The sequence below is a fragment of the Hakea prostrata genome, chromosome 1, assembly GCF_041222555.1.
Source record: "Hakea prostrata isolate BN-2017 chromosome 1, UWA_Hpros_2, whole genome shotgun sequence".
In the NCBI taxonomy this organism is placed as follows: Eukaryota; Viridiplantae; Streptophyta; class Magnoliopsida; order Proteales; family Proteaceae; genus Hakea; species Hakea prostrata.
In genome coordinates, this window is record NC_142600.1 from 15,329,578 (window position 1) to 15,349,145 (window position 19,568).

At 36.9% G+C, this 19,568-nt stretch overlaps 1 protein-coding gene across 1 annotated transcript; it reads right to left on the reverse strand.

Annotated features, from left to right (window-relative positions):
• Window positions 1–1,935: 1,935 nt before the first annotated feature.
• On the reverse strand, window positions 1,936–19,227 carry ENOC (cytosolic enolase). The gene is made up of 13 exons (XM_089165874.1): window positions 18,788–19,227; window positions 18,530–18,684; window positions 17,959–18,142; window positions 15,846–15,917; window positions 15,632–15,748; window positions 13,519–13,599; window positions 10,490–10,566; window positions 10,185–10,288; window positions 9,685–9,783; window positions 9,457–9,542; window positions 8,945–9,031; window positions 7,835–8,032; window positions 1,936–3,059 (listed from the first exon to the last, which is right to left on the reverse strand). The coding sequence occupies exons 1-13, from the start codon at window positions 18,890–18,892 to the stop codon at window positions 2,991–2,993; spliced, it is 1,434 nt and encodes a 477-aa protein (XP_089022000.1). The 5' UTR covers window positions 18,893–19,227; the 3' UTR covers window positions 1,936–2,990.
• Between the last annotated feature and the right edge of the window lie 341 nt (window positions 19,228–19,568).

Consider the following 19,568-nt stretch of genomic DNA (forward strand, 5'->3'; position numbering starts at 1 on the left):
AATCAATTTCAGTGAGACTCAAAAATTAATAGACCTTCACTTTGTAACCAATTCCGAAACTGATGATTATTGATGAATGAACACACCATTTATCTTGCATTTCTAATAAATTCGATTAAGTGACTTGATCAATGTCAATTAGATTCTAATTTAATAAATAAGAGAACTTAAGATTCACTTGCTAGCAAGACATATATCACATGAAAAATATTTAGGGCATAACATTTTAGCTAAACCAGGAAAAATAGGCTCCATGAATTTTCAAAGGTTTATGATTTCCACCATGGGAGAAATTCCATTTGGGCTTGAAACTTGATTGGTTGTTAGAGGATGGTAGGACCGTAGGATCAATTGACCCTATCAAACCATTAACACCAACCAGAGAAGCTTCCACATTGAACTAGTCCAGGACTCCAAGTTGATAATAACAAAAGTTATAGATGAAGTCAACAACTCTTAACTGCCTAATATTTGTGTGACAAACAACGCACCTGCTGAGCAAAGGAAGAATTCAAAGATTAATTAATTATTTGGTAAAACTCAACTAAAGCATGATTTGAAGCGATAAAATGAAAAGGAGAACTGAACGAAAGTAAATAAGCCTACTTAATTATGTGCATTAAATTAACACATAATAATGTGATTTTTCAAACTTCCACCGTAGTGGGAGGAAAAGTAGGAAAAGTTCAAGACGACTTGATGTTTAGGTTACTTCATTTACAACTTCGATAAATTTTCTTAATTTAATTTATATAACCCAGTAATAATTCCAGATAAGAAGAAGTGAAGAACCTCACCTTGACCTTTTCGTTTCCCTTCCTCATGTGTGCAAGTGCATTGCATGTGGGATGCGTGAGGTTAGACTCAAAACTACGTATAGTATAATCTCTTTTGGTGAGCTTTTCCCTTTTAGTGACTGCGAAGATATCAACATTGTTGAAATACATACATAATTTAGTTTTGGGGGAGAAGAATTCTCTCATTTTTTGAAACACATGGGTACAAAAGGATCATTATAGTTTTACGAAGATAGAAACTTTAAAGGCATTCTAGTCTTTGCGTATGTTTGAGTGAAAATGTAATGCACGATTTCTTCATTAAAAGTTGTTGGCCATTGTCAACTGGACAACCTACTTTAATAGAGGTTTTAGTCTTTGTCAATTCAAATTACTTCATAATAATATAATTAAATAATATTATACACGATTCATTCAAACTACCAATGGCAGCTACTTTGTACTACCTTACAGTTGTTTATTGATTTTTCTTTTTCTTTTTTTCCAAATTTTGGATGAAAAAAATTAATTTATTAGTTGCACAGCTTGTGACAGCTACATCTTGTAACTTACTTCAGATTGATATTTGACCACCCCCATATACGTCCTTTGTTCTACATATCTTTAGGCATCTACTTATGCCCATTGGCCTCTCTCTGGTTCCAAGACAATTTTCTTCGCTAACCCCATTAAGTTATACACGAGTAGCCGTATATCACTGGCATATGATACATGAAAGATGGTGAAAAATATCAATTTTTTTTTTTTTTTTTGGTACTGGTGTTTTTTTTAATACTGAAAATGTAATGTCATCCGCAAGGGTCGAACCCAAGACCTCACACTGAGAAACATGGATCTTAACCACTCACCAACCTTGCATTGGCAAAAAATATCAATTTTGGATAGCTCTAGTTTGATCCTGAAAATACTTTCCAGGAAGTAACTTTTTTAAGTGCCGAATGCAAGGGATTAGGGAGGAAAAACTACCATTAACTAACAGAACGATATTTACATTAGTTCCAATAGTCCTGGTGCACCTCAGTCGCAACAAAAAGCGACCAAGTCTTTTGTCGCCAACCTTTAAAGCAAGAAGATTTCTATCATTTTTAATCATGGAGTTAAAAGAGTCAAGATGCCAACAGTGTCAACAGGCAGACCCCATACCTTCTTTCCCTCTCAATCCAATTCTCGGGTCCCAGTTGGGGTGAAAAATGTCGGCCAGGATTTTTATTTTATTTTTAAATAATACTCAAAACACTATCTTATCAAGGGAGCCTCGTATCACAACTCACATGTAATACATGAAACGAAAAAACGAATGTGTAAGAATTGACGAAAATTCTCGTCCAACACCGTAACACTCACGCGCATCAGAATTTTTGTCAGGCTTCACACTAGCGGAAGAAATTAACACCTCATCATTGTTAGTGAAGCTGTGCTGCTCTAAGCCTTTATCAGGCAACCGCAATATCGCAGGAGGGGAACACAACAGACAACAGCTTACTCCGAAGTACAGAAATTTTCATAAAAGATGCACTACTTGCAAGGAGAAGGAAAAAAAAATTAGCAGAACGTTTTCCTAAATTCTAAGAGTTTCCACCTATAATCAATTCCCACACCAAATCCAGGTTCTTCCACACGACGAATTATAACTTCCAGTAAACATAACACACGAAAACAAAGATAACTGAAATCTTAAACCCTTCCCTTCAGCCACACTATAACCAAGGAAGAGAATCTCAACTTATGTTTTGAAGACAAGGCGCTTTACCTGGTTCAAAATGAAGTATGATGATGCGCTACGTGCAGATGTTGAAATGTTTGAATATTACAAGGTGTTGGACCAGTTTAATTTACAAGATTGTTCCAACCATGAGCTGGATATTAGATAGCCATGCAATGTGAATGCATCATGTGATAGAATAAATCTTAACCATGTAAACAATTCCCATCTCAGTACCTGAATCAATCTTTTTCCACTAAAATAAGCAGGACACTTTCATTATTGTCATTCCAAAGAACCATCTCAACAAAAAGTGAAAACTTTCATGGATTTTGAGCAACTCATATAACCCGAAAATGGCAACTTACAATTCCTAGCAACAGCACTGCTGAATGATTGGGAGCTCCAGAAAACTTGATTGAAGCCTCATGTTGAAGATGATGAACAGGACCAGTAGAAAAAGAACCAGGAATAAAAGCAAGGAGAATAATTTATGCCAGCCTCCAACGTTCTCCTGCATAATCTGCTAGGTCTCCAAGCTCTTCTTCAATTCGAAGTAACTATGAATAAAAGATGTTGAAAAAGGCTATCAGTTAAGTCTATTCTTATGAGGCTTGAAGAACATTTAAGGCCAGCAGTAAACCATGCAATCAAACTGAACCAAGAATGGACTAATATGTTTGATTTTGAGTGAACAACTGGGGGGCCATGGGGTTACCATTTCAAGGTTCTATAGTAATCAACCACTTAAATAAGCCAAATATTAGGAAGTACCATACCAGATTAAGTGGTTAATTTATACATTGTCCAGGTACAATAGTTTCTATTTTGAGAAAAAATTTCAGCTTGTAAGAGACTCTCCCCAACATATATAGGTGTTTCCTATTTTGTTTATTTACACAAAATTACAAATAAAGAATGCAGCAATATGCTAACTACCAACAATTTGAACGATGTGTTAAGCTTATGCCTGCTTATTTCCGTGAGATTCGGGACTCACTAGCTGCAGCGAAGCCCATGATGGGATGCCAAAGGTGAACTAGTGAGATGTAATCAAGTTCTAGGCAGGGAAACCTGGTTCATTTCTTCATTAGATCTTCTATTGCACTTTTCCCTTAAATTCCTATATGTGATCACAGTATTCTGCAATAGTTTAAGACTAGTAGCAGCCCCATTCTTTGCTTTGTTTCCGGTACTTCTTTTAGTTGCTAGTTTGCAGAAAACTGTCATTGTGTTTTCAATACTTTCTAATTCATTTCTATGGTTTCTATTTTGGTTATAGTTGCTAATCTATGAGTTATTTATTGTCTCTGTTTTGGCAGTTTTTATCTTTTATGTACAGTGTCCATGTTCATTATCTAGTTACTGAAACCGTTCATGCAACTTTTTTATTTTGGTTTCTCTTGCTATTTGACCTTATAGTTGCTGTCACACTAATGTTTCTAAATTCTTATTCCAATTTGGTCTAGAATTCATATAGCTGACCACATTTAGGTGTGATATTGGCATATTGCTGCGTTGTTGACATTGTGCTGTTCTTCATTTTTACTTATATTTGTCTTTGAAAGGATCCATGTAACATACCCGAGTTAGTTGGGAACACTCAGTTGTTGTCCCTGTTGCATTATATAACTAAATATGCTCAAATCCAATCATTGCCTCTGGTTCAGACTTGAAGGGTTTATTCTTCCTGTTAGCCCACTTACCAGAATTTTGGCCCCATCAGAGGTGTCCATTCTCTGTTTAATTACATCTTAGTTTCTGGTTTTGCTGGACGTACCCCTTACAATTCTGTACTTACAATGATGTTAAGCCAAATTCTCAGCTGATTAGAATAACCCAACAATTTTCCCCTTAACCTTGAGTAATGAAAGAGAAGTAGGTGGAGGCTAATATACAATACTTTTAAACTAAAACATTGGTTACAAGCATATAAATATGGGACTTCAATATGTTCAGTATATTGGTTACAAGAATATCAATAATAAAAGAAGGATCCTGAACCATTTAAAACTCACTAAAACTATTCTTACTTATCCAAAGGAAATAAATATAATACTAAATATCTACTAGACTAAAACCCAATTCTCGATCAGGGTTTCCAAACGGGTTTGGGTTGGTCCAAGGTTGTGCACTCGCATCAATTCCCCAGGTGTACAGAAAACTCAACCTTGAATCTTGCAACATGGTAGAAATAAAGCTCATGAACAGGGGGTTGCTATAGGTCCCTTGTCTGCAAACTCCCCCCCCCCCCCCCCCCAAAAAAAAAAAAAAAAAAAAAAAAAAAAAAAAAAAAAAAAGGGGAAAGCTTTTGAGGGAGCATGCATGGTTATTCACTGTCGGGAAGAATGAATTGATGATGCTGAATAGCTTTCTCCACACCAGATTCCATCATCACACAATCCATTTTCTTCTGATATTCCATTACCACAATTTCCTATTTTACTTGAGACAGCATCACTGATGCTGCCTCATTTGGCTTTGAACAATTATCATCTACTAAACCATTCTGGGGCATGTGGAAAGGGACGCACATCTTTCTGTCAGGCAATGATCCCTTTTAGTTCTATCCATTCATGACCTAAATTCTGGTGCAACTTAACAGCTTATATTTTTACATACTTTGAGTAATTAGTAGGTTGCAGGGCTGTTTTGGTATGATTTCTGTTTCAATTTCCAGGGAGATATTCCTTCTGAAAATTGCCTGGTTTGACTTTTAGATCTTACTTCAGTGAAATAGAAATGACGTTCTGAAAAAGCCAATGAACCGTTTTGGATTTCTATTTCATTTGAATTTACCATTGCTATTTAACAAGCACATGGTTAATTTGATGGTTGAAGTAGTCATTTCAAGCTACAAAATAAAACACACCCTTCTTCTCTTAGTGGTCTTGCTGCAACCATGCCACCACCAACAAGAAGGCAACAACCTTCCCAAAGAAATATGGTGAATTTATTCTCAGAAATTTAACTAATAAACTGGTACATTTTTAATTCTTTAAATATTTCAACCAAAAAATGTTCAATTCTTTGATCAACGATTTATTTGTCGACTGTTTCATGAAATCAGTTCAAAATTTTTTTTAAAATTATACACAATCTGGCTGCAATAGGAATAATTAATTCCAGCTCTTAATTACAAGTAATTCTTTAGAGAAATTTTACATGTGGGTTCTCTTAGTCAAGCCTAAATTACGTGTTGGGTCCTCTTAGTGGGAAACCTTACATCTACATATAGGGGTCTCTTTAACACTGTGAGTAAACATTAGTTGAATTCAAATTTTAAAGACCAAAATACTCCCCTTATCATTTAATAAAAATAAATTTACAAAAATACCCCCATACCCTATTTTACAAAACCATATAGGTGGGTGAAGAAGAAATCCCTTCACCCATCTTCTTTCTTCACTCTGCTGGAAATCACCCACCACCGGGGGGGGGGGAGGAACCTAATCGATTATACCAGGGATTCCAAACTCATTCAGGTGGGTATCTTGGTTTTGGGTTTATAGTTCACAAACTATGGTTTATAACAGGGTTACAAAAGGGACCTTTCCAGTCGAGTGGTGACTTTGGTGCAATGGATTAACAGCTGGAATATTAAATCAGTTTAAAGCTTTGAGGATAAAAGCCGGTAGAGATTATTTAGGTGAAAAGCAATTAACTTCAGTGGATTATCAAAAGAGGGCATACAGGACATTGGCTCAATCACAGCAAGAATTTTGCCTTGTCAGCTGCCAATGCAATACCTAGTTATCATTGTTATCTGTTGATGGTATGTGATTGTCAAATTGTAGAACGGGCATGTGATTTGTTAAATTGTAACGTGAAATCCCGATTGAAACAGGTGGATGTCTCATGGTAATCAATTCAATCAAATGGAATTTGGTTGGTTGATGAAGGGCTCCAAGCAAGATTCAAGACTGCTTAATCTCTCTGGGTAAAATCTTTGGTTGGACATACCCCAAAACTTTAGGTCAAATATCTCACTATGGCAGCCATTTTCAGGGAATTGGAGCTGCAACTGCTTTGTCATTGCCACCTTTCTCTTTCAACCTCAAGGGATTTCAGGACTGGGTGATTTCTGGTAGGGTGAAGGTGGTGGGTTCCCCCCCCCCCTTCCATGTGGTGGGTGATTTCCAACAGGGTGAAGGAAGAAGACGTGTGAAGGGATTCCCCCTTTCACCCACCGATATGGCTTTGTGAAGAATATAGGGGTATTTTTGTAAGTTTACTTCTATTATTTTGTTCCTTTGAATTTTAAAATTAGAATTCAACTAACAGTTACTCACAGTGTTAGTGGCCCCTATACCTAGGTGTAAGGTTTCCCACAAAGAGGACCCAACATGGAATTTCCCTAGACTAAGAGGACCCACACGTAAATTTCTCAATTGTTTATTATCTAAAGATTTTTTATTTAGTCTAGGACACCTCCAAGTCAGTCATTGACTAGAGGAATTTGTTTTTTCCATTTGGATTTGTTTCTTTAATAATTCAAGTTATATGAGGCGGGATAGGTCTGTCCATTGCAGCCTGCAAGTTGGAAAGATTTTGTTTCCTTCCCCTTTTGGTCAGATTATATAAGCATGCAAAGGGTTACTCCCCACCAATGACTTAAGAGAATAAAGAAACTTTGCTTTGTTTTCGCCTGGGATTTCATGCTAGCTCAGTGGATTCAGAGTGTTTTGCAACTACGGATCCAGCAGTGGTGCTGTTTGACTCTTCAATATCTCAATTTTCTGGTTCCGAATTCTGATATATGTTAATGTCCCTGTCTTATTGTTTAATTAGTCAACTAGATCATAAGTTTGACTTCTCTGTACCCCAATTGTCCTCCAGCATCAAATCTACAGTCATGTGGGTATCCAGATTTGTAGTTTTAATTGAATTCTTCCAACATATTTGATTCAGACAGTTGGATAACTTCTTAATTTTACTGGTTTGTTCTTCATACCTGACGGACTATCTGACGTATTTTGGTCAAATCTGATCCTGTCTTTATTGAGCTTCTGTTTTGGGGGTTATTTAAGTTCGTAAGTATCCCTTGAGTTCTTGAAAACTCTTAGTTTTTAGTTGATCAGAAAAGTTTGTTGATCCAACCTTCCTACAGTTCAGACCCAACCAATGGCCAGGTTTCCTATATTATCTGTTACCAAAATTGACTCGTTGGTGGTGCCACATGTTGGTATCACATTCAAACTCAAACTTGCCATGTGATATTACTCTCCACCAAACTGCTACATGGCACATTCTAACAGACCATTAAGAGAAGGCTATCTAAATGAGTTGCATGGAAAAGTTGACCATGAACAAGACCAACATATAATGAATATACCTGGTTGTACTTTGCAAGCCGCTCTCCACGGCAAGGTGCACCGGCCTTGATCTGACCAGTAGCCAGCCCGACAGCTAAATCAGCTATGAAGGAATCTTCAGTCTCCCCAGATCTCTGAGATACCACGACTCCCCAGTTAGCATCCTTTGCCAGCTTCACAGCTTCAATGGCTTCTGTGACAGTCCCAATCTGATTCACCTGTGTTCAGCCCATCAAAATCACCAGAAATTAAGAGCCTTTCTGCAAAGCAGTTGCAGCAAAAGAAAATAAACCAAATCTACAAATAAGAGAAAGGCAAAACGAAAGTTGGAAGCAGAAAGCACACAATGGAGACAAAGAAGAAGGAGAGACCTACAACATGATGGGAAAGAAATAACCTTATCACGGTCTAGCCTCATATAATATTAAGACATCAAGCCATCAAACTCTCAGTAGGAATCCTACTGAGAGTCTTAAGTCTAGTTACAATAAGGGTAAAAGGTTAGCACAACACCAGCTCAATTTCAAAATTGCATGCGGGCACTCCTCATAAGACTTAGAGCACCAGCCTTAGTAAAATGTATCATATACAACCCCCCCCCCCCTTTTTAACTTCTAACATTTTCCCCAAGGAATGGTACTGCACGCAGTCCACGTAGAAAACCCTCTCCCATACAATAAAGAGTAATAACTTGGAAAGGAGATAATAACTATATAAAAAAAGGATCCACCTTTGAACAAAATGAATAGATATTAACAGAACAATAAGTCTTGAAACAAATATAGCAGTCATAGCCACTAGTGAACATAAGAGAACAAAAGTAGCAGTCATAGCCACTAGTGAACATAAGAGAACTTCATTCTATTCATGATACCAACTCAAGCAATCATAAGCAGCATAGTTGAATAAACCCAGACAGAAAAAAACAAAATGAGCAGCAGAGGATACCAAGCTTAGGTCAAAAGAATCATAGCAGCAACAACATAATAAGCTCTTCTCAAGGAACACAAGCAGTAACCTTCAGAAGGAAAACATAAAGTGCAGCATAGATCGATGCAAACCATTGATAAAAATACTACTTAAGTTGCTGCAAACTACTCATTAAAGTGCAAATTGATGTGAACCTCTACCTTGAGAAGAAGGGCATTATAAGTGGATTCATTTATTGCTCGCTCAATGCGTTTTAGATTTGACATCAGCAAGTTATCTCCAACAACCTGAAAAACAGCTCTCCCTTATAAATGTGCTTTTGTTGACGATGATCAATTTAATAAAATAAAAGAGGGATTAAAAACTCCAGTCATGATTTTCCATAAGGCCAACTAGGAAACACATGGTCCTAGTTACACCTGTAATCTCATTAGGCAATCCTAACAATCAATTTTCATTTGGAGTAAGCCACCATATAACCTTTCAATAACGAAGAGGATGCGTCTACCAAGAAAGTATAATACAAGAATAAAAGTAGCATCGTAGATTTAGGAGCATTTGGTCCGACTCTTCTGGATGCATATCCTAAATAGTCATGAGGTGTAGTAGGTCAGATCCAAGTTCATGGTTGCCATCTCGTAGGCCTAAACAGAATTTGGATATGTGGATTAGCTGCCAAAATCTTATTTTCCTAAGGAAATAAATGACAGACCTGGCATATGCCAAGACTGGAAAATGACTTTGTATTCCCCCAGTCCTCCTTGTCAAATGGCTCCTCAATTGATACAATTGGGTAATCTGAAATACCAACAGAATGTTTCATGTTAAAAACATTAAAGAGATAGAGGCCTTATTGAAGAAAAATATCAATTAGCTCTCAAGAGATTCAATCCACATTAAAATAGTTCATGCCTCAGCAAAAAATATTGATAAACTCTACCTGCACAGATCTGTTTGTACATCTCGATCAAATCCTCTCCACTCTTGAAATTCTGTCCAGACTTATTTGGAGATTTGAAATCTAAATCATACTTTGTTCCTGAATCACATGGAAACAAGCCTCCTCAATAACAACTGATATGAGTAGATACAAGTGACAGCACAATTCACAACCCCAAACCTCTAGTTATTCCTAATGATAGACCATGTGGCTTGAACAAAGATAAGGGAAATGACTCAAGATTTCATCACAACCCTTCCCTTAGAGTATGGGTGTTGAAACTACTACTTTTATAGTTAAAGTTTGTTAAATAATTATGATACAACAGCACAAGGAAAACCTAATCCTATAGCCAACAAATTAATGATACTTTCTCCTATCACAGTAATATGATTACCGATGAACTTTGAATATATTTTTATGAGAGAGATAAGAAGAAGAAAGTTTGACCTCATATACACCTAAGGCTATAAATCATTCCAAAAAAGAATCATGATTACCTATGCAGAACTCAGTAGCAGCTACATCCATTGCTATCTTGATTCTTTCATTATATCCTGTTCTTTCAATCGCTTCATTAACAAGATCCAAAGCTTCTGTAAAACTGCAAATAGAAATAAAGATCAGAACCCAATTATGTTATAAGGATATGCTGAGCTGCGCATACAACTTAAAAAGAATTGCGAGGTCTTCAATCTTGTGTGAGATTATTTATATATTATATATTATAAATGATAAAATATTTGTGGAACTTGAGATAGATAATCTATAATTTAAAAAACTAGCATTTGATGGAAATACTTGCCTGGAAATATTAGGGACAAATCCACCATCTTCACCAACATTGCATACATGTGCACCATATTTTTCAGTAATAACAGCCTGCCTTTTTGTGAATAGAAATTAAAATCTTTGAAAAAGCAGAGAAGCATGGGTTGGAGTAAAAGAATTAGAGGCATCTGAACATAAAAGGTCACCTAAAATGTTTTTGAAGCCTTCCCAACAGAATACTACATAAATGATCAATAAATAAATACAAAATGGATGTGCCCTGAAAAATGAATTTGGCACATGGATTGTGTAACCGTTAATCCAGTTTATTACAAATTCAAAATGGGGTGGGCCCACAGATTATGATAAACATACAAGCACACAATACCTGAATACAACAGGATTAACATCACATACATGGTATCAAAAGAACTGAAACATACGGTCTTTATACAGCAAGGGAGTCATTATTAATCCAAGTATATTCCTCTCCCCATACTGAGGAGGACATCAGTTGACGGTTTCAAGTCTACACGCAACGCCGGTGTAGATATCATTCCACGACAGCATCTCCTATGTGGATGGACGATGAATTCAGAGGCTATCGGATTGCTACCTCCCAATGGTTTGACAAGCAGCATTGCCCATAGATAGTTTGTTATTTTCTTTTCTCGAGTCCTAGTGGGTTGGGTATGGTTTACTATTAATTTTTGTTTAATTTGATATGTTTTGAGTTCTTGTGGGTTGGCATGGATTAGTGTTGGTCCAATTTTGGGTTATTTTGGGTTTAGGTTGATCCATGGGTATATCTAGCCCATGGGATACTTTTTTATTAACACTTTGAGGGTTTTCAACTTTGCCCCTAAACCTTTAGATTTGGGTAGAGGAGTTATTTAGGGTTTTTTTTGGGAATTCAGTTGTAGGGTTGGAATGGATTAAATTTTTGTATTTAAAGCCTTGTATTCAGAATCAATGGATGAAGTAGATGAATGAATTATTGAATGGAAAAGCTTCCCACGTTTTTCTCTCTCCTGGCGTCTTTTGCTCTTCTCCTCTTCTCATGGTATGTCTCTTTTTCCCTTGTTCTCTCTTCCTTGCATAAAACAAGTCCTCCACCCGTTTCTTTTTCTGTCCGGCAGCCTTCTTGTTGCCCTTCTCTCCTTTCTTTGTCACTTTTTCTCAAAAAAAGAAAACCTCCTTCTGTCCAGCATCTTTACTGCCTTATTTCATCTTTCTCTCTATTTTCTTTCAGTTGTTTATTCATTTTCTTTCTTTTCTATTCTGTCCGCCAGACCTAACTGCTGCATTCTTTCTTTTGTCTTTTTCTAACCATTGTTTGCAGTCCCCATCAGAGCCATTCTTCTTCTTCTTCTTCTTTTTTCTTTTTTCTTTTTTCTTTTATTTTTTTTTTTCCTTTTTTTTTCTTTCAGTAGGTTCATGAATATAAATGTCTAAGGTTTCTTTGCATTGTTCTTTGATGACTTTCTTGTTAGAATTCTGATCTTGACTAGGACAGCAAATATTCTTTTTAGGAATCTTGATAATGTTGCATTCAGATTTAGGGTTACAATGCCATGATCCCTATCCCCTTGTTTCCCTATTTTATTATTGTTTATGTTTAGTTATATTCATAAGATAGGACTGATTGTTCTTCCTCTGCTTTAATTGTCTTTATCTGAATGCTTAATCAGATTAAAACTGCTGCAAGATCTTTTTTTTAACCTACCTATTGAGAATAGGTGTATACCCTAAAAGTCTAGTAACCAACCTTGTAGGTCCCCTAGTTTCTACGGCTCCCCCTGCATCACATACCCTGACACACATGGTATTATAAAGAATTTTTAACATGAGCCCCCTCCGTTTCCATTAGAAACATGGCACACCTCCCCCAAAATCAACTTCATGTGCCTAACACTTGCTAATTAAACTGAGTATGAAAAATGCATTTTACTTAGGTTTTCCCTAAGGTTTTCTAGGTTAATTTAATTAAACCGGTTGAACCAGTGGTCCAATTTAGATCATGGTTCAACTTATAGCACTTGACTAATTAGTAGAAGCAGTTAGGACTTTATTTTGAGTCTAAGTTCCTAGTCAGTTAAGTTACCTAATAAGTTAAGGATTGGGTTAGGCCTTTCCTTCATGGAGCAGGAACCTATTTTTCAGCCTCTTACATAAGGCAGTGATAGGGTACTTCATCGAACACGAATTTCATTATTGATACTGCTGATTGCAAGCTTGGCTGCTGCATTCCTTCTTTATGAGAGAACTTTGTCCACTATTTAAAAGCTAGACTGATTAGCTCCATGGAATTTCAAGTCCAAGTTGCTGTTCGTGCTATGGTGCTTAAAGTCCAGGAACTAATTCTACGATGATTGGTGCTTGCAGTCCAAGTATTAGCTTCTTGGTGCTTGAAGTCCCATGTTTCCGCTGATTTATCCTTAAGAAAAGATTCTTAATAGCCAATAATATAATATTGTCTTTAATGCTGTAAGTTCTGCCAAGTTAATTATTACATGTCATGCCCTACTATCTTTATCAGTTGACATCAAAGTGAGTTGTGAGATTGACATGAAAAATGACATTCATGTGAATTATACCATCTTTCCAAATTAACACAGACCACCCCCCCCCCCCGCGCCTGGGGGGGGGGGGGGGGAACCAAATTCTTTCAGGCAATTGAGTAAAATATAATACAAAATATTTCCTGAACCCCCAAATTCATAGTTGAATGGTGAGATTGACATTGCAATTGAAACTCCAAAATTTGGCCATGCAACTCTGCAGGGGGGGGGATTCAGGATAAAGGTTTCACTATAAAGATGAGATCAGCATGCCAACCGCCACCAATCATGTAGAGAGCTCCTTGTATTAATTCAGAGAGAAAAAGCCAATAAGCAGCTTTTTAAAAGACCATCAGGATGGGGAATTGGAAACAAAACTCAAGAGGCACTAGCCATTTAGTAAAGATAATTTACCATGTCACACAATCACAATTTAAATACCCTGCATTTTCAATATTTGCTTCAGAATATGACGCAAAGACAAATAGAAGAACCAGATTACCTTTAAGTGATGGTAAGTCTCAGAACCCATCTGCATGGCCTCCTCAAATGTGTTTGCACCAGTGGGGAGAATCATAATTCCCTGATATTATTTACATGATAACAATTAGTTTTTGTTGACAAAACTTAAATTGTGGCTGGGAGATATTGGGATCATTGGTTTACTTGAAAGCAATTTGAACTATATCAGCAACCTCACAAATTTATGGATGAACCTCTAGATAGGAAAAAAGAACTAACAACAGCTTCATTCTCATAAAATTGGAAGTTGATAAAGAACAGCAAGGAGACACTGAAGCTCTTCACTTCAGAGCAGAAATAGGGAGAATAACCAGGTACAACTATGGAACACGTCGAGACATTAATGAGCATGGACAAAACCTAAACATGATTAGATTAATACTACCTATGATTTTTATCCTTTTCTTTTATTAATAATATATATATATATATATATATTTGGTGGGTGTCTGGTAGGAGAAAAGGATCAATAGTCTTAACATATTCTTGTTTAGGAACCAAATCCTTTCTAGCAAACATCCCTCTGGTTGTTACCTAAAACTGTGCATGCCATATGTGTTGCATGGAAACCACGTCTTCAAATCCTAGTCGTTGCTCTGAGCTGAAACTAAAAGAATTGAACTTATCTAGCCTAATCATGGTTCTCTAGAAGCCTAGAGGCCCAACAAGGGTTGGGTTTCAAAAACTTGAAGTACCAGGATCATAATGAGATCACAAAAGACCATAATTTAGATTTCCAAAAAATAATAATAGTAATAAATCAACAACACTTACCACCCCTATTTATTATATATTAACACCTATCACATCTTCTAAACACCTGCATCAGTAAGTAACTAAAACTGTGCTGTTTTTTCCACATTTGTTTTGTAACAATTTTTTCAATTTAGCCGTCAATTGTGGCAAGTTTTTAAAGTATTTGAAGTACCCCAATAACCGATCCTTGACATAACTTTAAGGCCCTTCCATGGGTAATTTTGGACTGTTCCTGCCTATTTTCTTCACATACTATTTTGGGGGTTTGCTTGAAACTTCATCTATATCCAGTAGATTAATCTGAATTCGATATGTTAATGATAATTGATAATACAGGCCCCCCCCCCATTCCATCAAGTTCTTTAGCTGACGCTTTGTTTCTTCTATAGCTTTCATACTGTAGGGACTCATAAGTGGGAGGTGGTGACACACAACGGCCAATCCTGAAAGACCACTCTTTTGTCTAAGAGTGCTTACCGCCACATGGATCATTACCTGGGGGAGGGGCGGGACACTGTGAGGTGGGTAGTTTACCTGGGGAAGATGCCTCCTAAAGAGTAATGGAGGTGCAATAAGTGTTACGTGAGCTCCTTATAATCAACTACCTCCTGATTACTAAAGATTAGTTGAGCTTCACATTAGATTATTTTATTGGTTAAATAACATTCTTTTACTTAAAAAAAAATTATTTGAATATTAGTCTGTTAGTATGAGATTCCCAGTCTGCTAGCTTAAAGACAGCATGACATTACATACCACCAGGACCAAGAAGAGCATGCAGTCTGATATCCATTATAAGATTAATTTTTTTCCAGTGAAGAAGATTTACTGAACCATCCAACCCTGGATAATTACCGCCCAAACCATCAGTAAGATCAAACCTCAGCAAATTTCCGAAAACACAATACCATGCAAAACTGATAGGCATTTAATATGTTACCAAAATAATATTCCCTTCATCCCCAAGGTATGAAAACAAAGGGGATAAGCACTAAAGAATAGAAGGATCATTTCATTGCTACAAGAACCTTCTCTCTCTTTCTCTGTCTTGAAGAAAAGGTAAGGTGAGACTAAATTCTTTCATGATATGCTCATAAAAGCTGGAGACATGATGGTTTGATTGTAAAAGATAAGACTTTCTAATACACCAAACATGAAATGTATAGACAGCCATATAAGTCTGGAAGAAAAAGAGAATCATAGAAGCTCGACTCCATGAACGTACTTACAGAACTTGTTAGAAAGAGGACAGCTAACTTAGAGAGCCATTAGGCATAACTATCTCAAAATGCTAAACAACCATTTAGATTTGTAACCTGGATTTATATAGGGCATACTTGGACGGCCAGATTATTCCCAGCATGCTTTCCACCACTAATAACTGTGAAGGCTGGGACAGGAAGCAGCAGGCCAGTATTACCCGAAATATCAGCAATGTACTTGTAAAGCGGAACCTGAGAAGAAAGCAAGAAAAGAGCAAGTCATTAAAACAATATAATACACACACAGTGACACAGGTAAAAGTTTAAGTAAACAAAGGAAAATCCATGCCTCTTTTTCAGCAGCACCAGCTTTGCAAGCAGCAATAGATACAGCTAAAATGGCATTTGCTCCAAGTTCAGCCTGCAGAACCATATTAAATGGATATGTAATGCCTCAAAATGTGCACAGCTGTCATAATTTCAAATGTTCTCCAGAAAGAGATCGTTCCCTTATTGAGGAACACCTCTTGTGATGTTTAATACAAGTAAGGATGGGGCATTCATGGTTCTGTCATTGTTCTTTCCAGTCAGGCCAATGACAATGAGATATTATAAAAACATCTGGCTTTTGCAACAAATGGCCACTAAGACAGGTAAATTGAAAAGGCACGTGGGTGACATCACATTACAAGTCACAATTGAGAACCGGATCAATCCCACTACGTATTAATTGCTGAACAGCCAATAAAAAAACTGGAAGGAAATCTCATCATGTTTAATATTAAGAGAGTGACCAGTGATGCAGTGCTAATCTGAACAATTGCAATCCATATTGAGGAACACCTATTGTGATGTTTAATACAAGTAAGGTTGGGGCATTCATGGTTCTGTCATTGTTCTTTTCAGTCAGGTCAATGACAATGAGATATTATAAAGACATCTGGCTTGTTGCAACAAATGGCCACTAAGACAGGTAATTAAAAAGGCATGTGGGTGACATCACATTATGTTTACCAAAAAAAAAAACATCACATTACGAGTCACAATTGAGAACCAGATCAATCCCACTACGTATTAATTGCTGAACAGCCAATAAAAAAACTGGTAGGAAATCTTATCATGTTTAATATTAAGAGAGTGACCAGGGATGCAGTGCTAATCTGAACAATTGTAATCCAGTGAAAGACCAACTTGCAACATGATTACCATTATAGGGACAGAACGTGATGAAAGAACAAACTGATAACTACAGGTAAACAACCTTGATATTCATGAACCTCTGGCCCTATGGTCAATTTGTCAATGAGAACAAGTCTGAATAATCTTATATCTAATCTAATGGTCAGATTTGACAATGTGGGGTAATCTCAAGGACAGCAAGTCACAAAAAGAAAGCATATTTCATAACAAGCACAAAACAGCAACTAGGAACCAAATTAGCAAGTCAAACTCAACATGGAAACAAGAAACCAGATCAGGAAACCAATTGACTAGCGGCCAGAGTTAGTAACAGAAAAAACAAATCAAGTATTTTCTGCTGGTAACATTATTTTCTCCCCTGCACGCCCTGCGGGCTAACTTCTGGCCCCCCCCCCCCATTGATATCCCAAGGAACAAGCTTATTGTTGTCTCCTGGGGCCTTAACTCTTCTTTGCGGTCTTCCTCTTAAATACAACTTTGTTTTCCTTTTCATAATTTAATTATTTATTCATCCAAGAAAAATGAAAGTATTTTCTAACATGATGAAGTAACAAACATGGATTTCAACTTTCCTAAACTTAATCAAAGTCTAATGCTTTTTCTTTTTTCCATAGTTAACTATCCACCTTGCACTATATCAACTGAGACGTCGAAGGGTTAGAAATATGTTTTTTTCCCAATCATTCACCACAATTACTTCGACACTATTTGTGCCTCTCACCGCTGCTAGTAATGAAGATGCCCACAAGGAAATATTCCCGGGGGTTGCAAAACATGAATGAATGTAAAGGTGTTTATTAAAAATGTACTGTTTAATTAGAACTCTTGCAACATCAACAAAGCCTTATCCCAACTAAATGAGGTTGGTTGCACCGATCCTTGCAAGGATGAAATATCATAAAAGAATATTATAAGAAAATGGCACAACAACTCACTAACAACCAACCTAGTTGGCATCAGCTATATGGATACTTGCCCTCCATTCAGCTCTATTTGAGGTTAGACCTGAGACAAGGCCTAACCTACGCATGTCTTTCCTCAGTAGTTCTCCTAGGGTATTTTCGGCCTACCCTTACCTCTTTTAGGTGCTTGATGGTAGTATTATATATAAAAAATAAAATTTCAACAGATGATAATACAGACCTGAACTCATATAATCAATTAAACCATGAATCTTGTTCTTTTCAACCACAATATCATGCATAATCCCCACGAATATGAAAAGGGCTATCGCATCTACTTAAATGGGAAAAAAGTATTACCTTATTTTCAGTTTTGTCCAAATTTATCAAAGCCTGGTCAATTTCATGCTGAGGTATTGGATTCATACCAATTAAGGCTTCCGATATCTTCTCATTAATATTCTTAACAGCTTTAGAAACACCAAGTCCAAGATATTTTCCCTTGTCTCCGTCACGTAATTCAACAGCTTCATGCCTGTATTCACTGAACATAACAAGCGTTGCTTAAACCCAACAAGAACAACCAACAATAATGTTGGTCTGATGAACAGAAGAAGCTGAAAATGTGTAATATATATGTTACTGGAAACATTTTGATGTATCACATGGAGCAATAAGTTGCATGTGTAAGAAAGAGCAGCAGAAGATGCGTTCTATCCAACTTAATATATGTAAGGAGGATGAAAACATGGAACTACGTTGCTTAATAAATCCCTACGGTTTGAGACTGACGAAAGCATTGAATTATGTTTATATCTGCTTCCGGAAAACACAGAGAAAGGCAACCAATGCGATAAATAACAAGAAGAATTCAGAAACTTCAACGTTCTGACCCAAAATAAATGAATCATTCAAGTAGGGGTGAACCTACATTCCAGCGGAAGCACCGCTAGGAGCTGCAGCCCGAAACATCCCCTTATTAGTGTACAAGTCGACTTCAACAGTAGGAATCCCTCTGCTATCAAGGATCTGCCTGGCTTTAATCTTCGTGATTACAGAAGGAACGGATTTCTTCATGTGATTCGACTGACATTATCAGAATGGAAGAAAAAACAAGTTAAAATGGCGGAATCCTATATTAACAGGCAATGTACCGTCACAAAATCACCAAGAATCGGAAAGAACCTACGATGAACAGTACAGGATCGGAAGCCTTTGCCCTAACGGCGGCATTGACAGCATCCTCGATTTTGCGGGAGAGCATGTACTTGTCCAAGTATTCTTGCACGGACATTTTGTTTAATTCCGCCGGAAATAGTTACGAAATATATCACTGAATCAAAGAGCTTGCTTCAGCTTCTTCTCTTATCGCACAATCACCTCGATCTTGGCTGTAACTCGGAAGGAAATAAAAAAAATAACTCTGTGCCCTAGACTGCTCTTCTTCTCTGGAGATCTGGTCCTTATAGCAAAAAGTGCTTTAGAATAACCATTTGCCGATTCTGTTTTTGCCTTTCAGTTTCAGATCGCGCCCTAGCTTTTTACCTTCTTCGCCCTAGCTTTCGCGCCTACGTACTGTTGGAGGTTGGAAGACTAGTTTCCACGCTACTCCAAGTGAGTCCAGCTGATCGGCTCACCCTTCAATTTTTGTATTTATTTTTTAGTAGAAACATTTGATTAACTAGAAAGAAATATATTGTTAAAAAAAAAACACTAGAAATAAATACAACGACTGGACGCTGGCCAATCCAACACAATCTCACGCGTCAGGGCCTCCTAGGCCAAGGAATGAACTACAGTGTTAGCCTCCCTTATAACAAAATAAAATTCACATGAAATGAGGGCACAAGTCAACCTACAAATATCAACAATTACATTCATCAACCTAGTAGGGACTGGAAGAACTGGATGTAGAAGCAAATTTATCACAGACATCAGTCTGATTCAGTGATGATATGAAGCCATCCTTC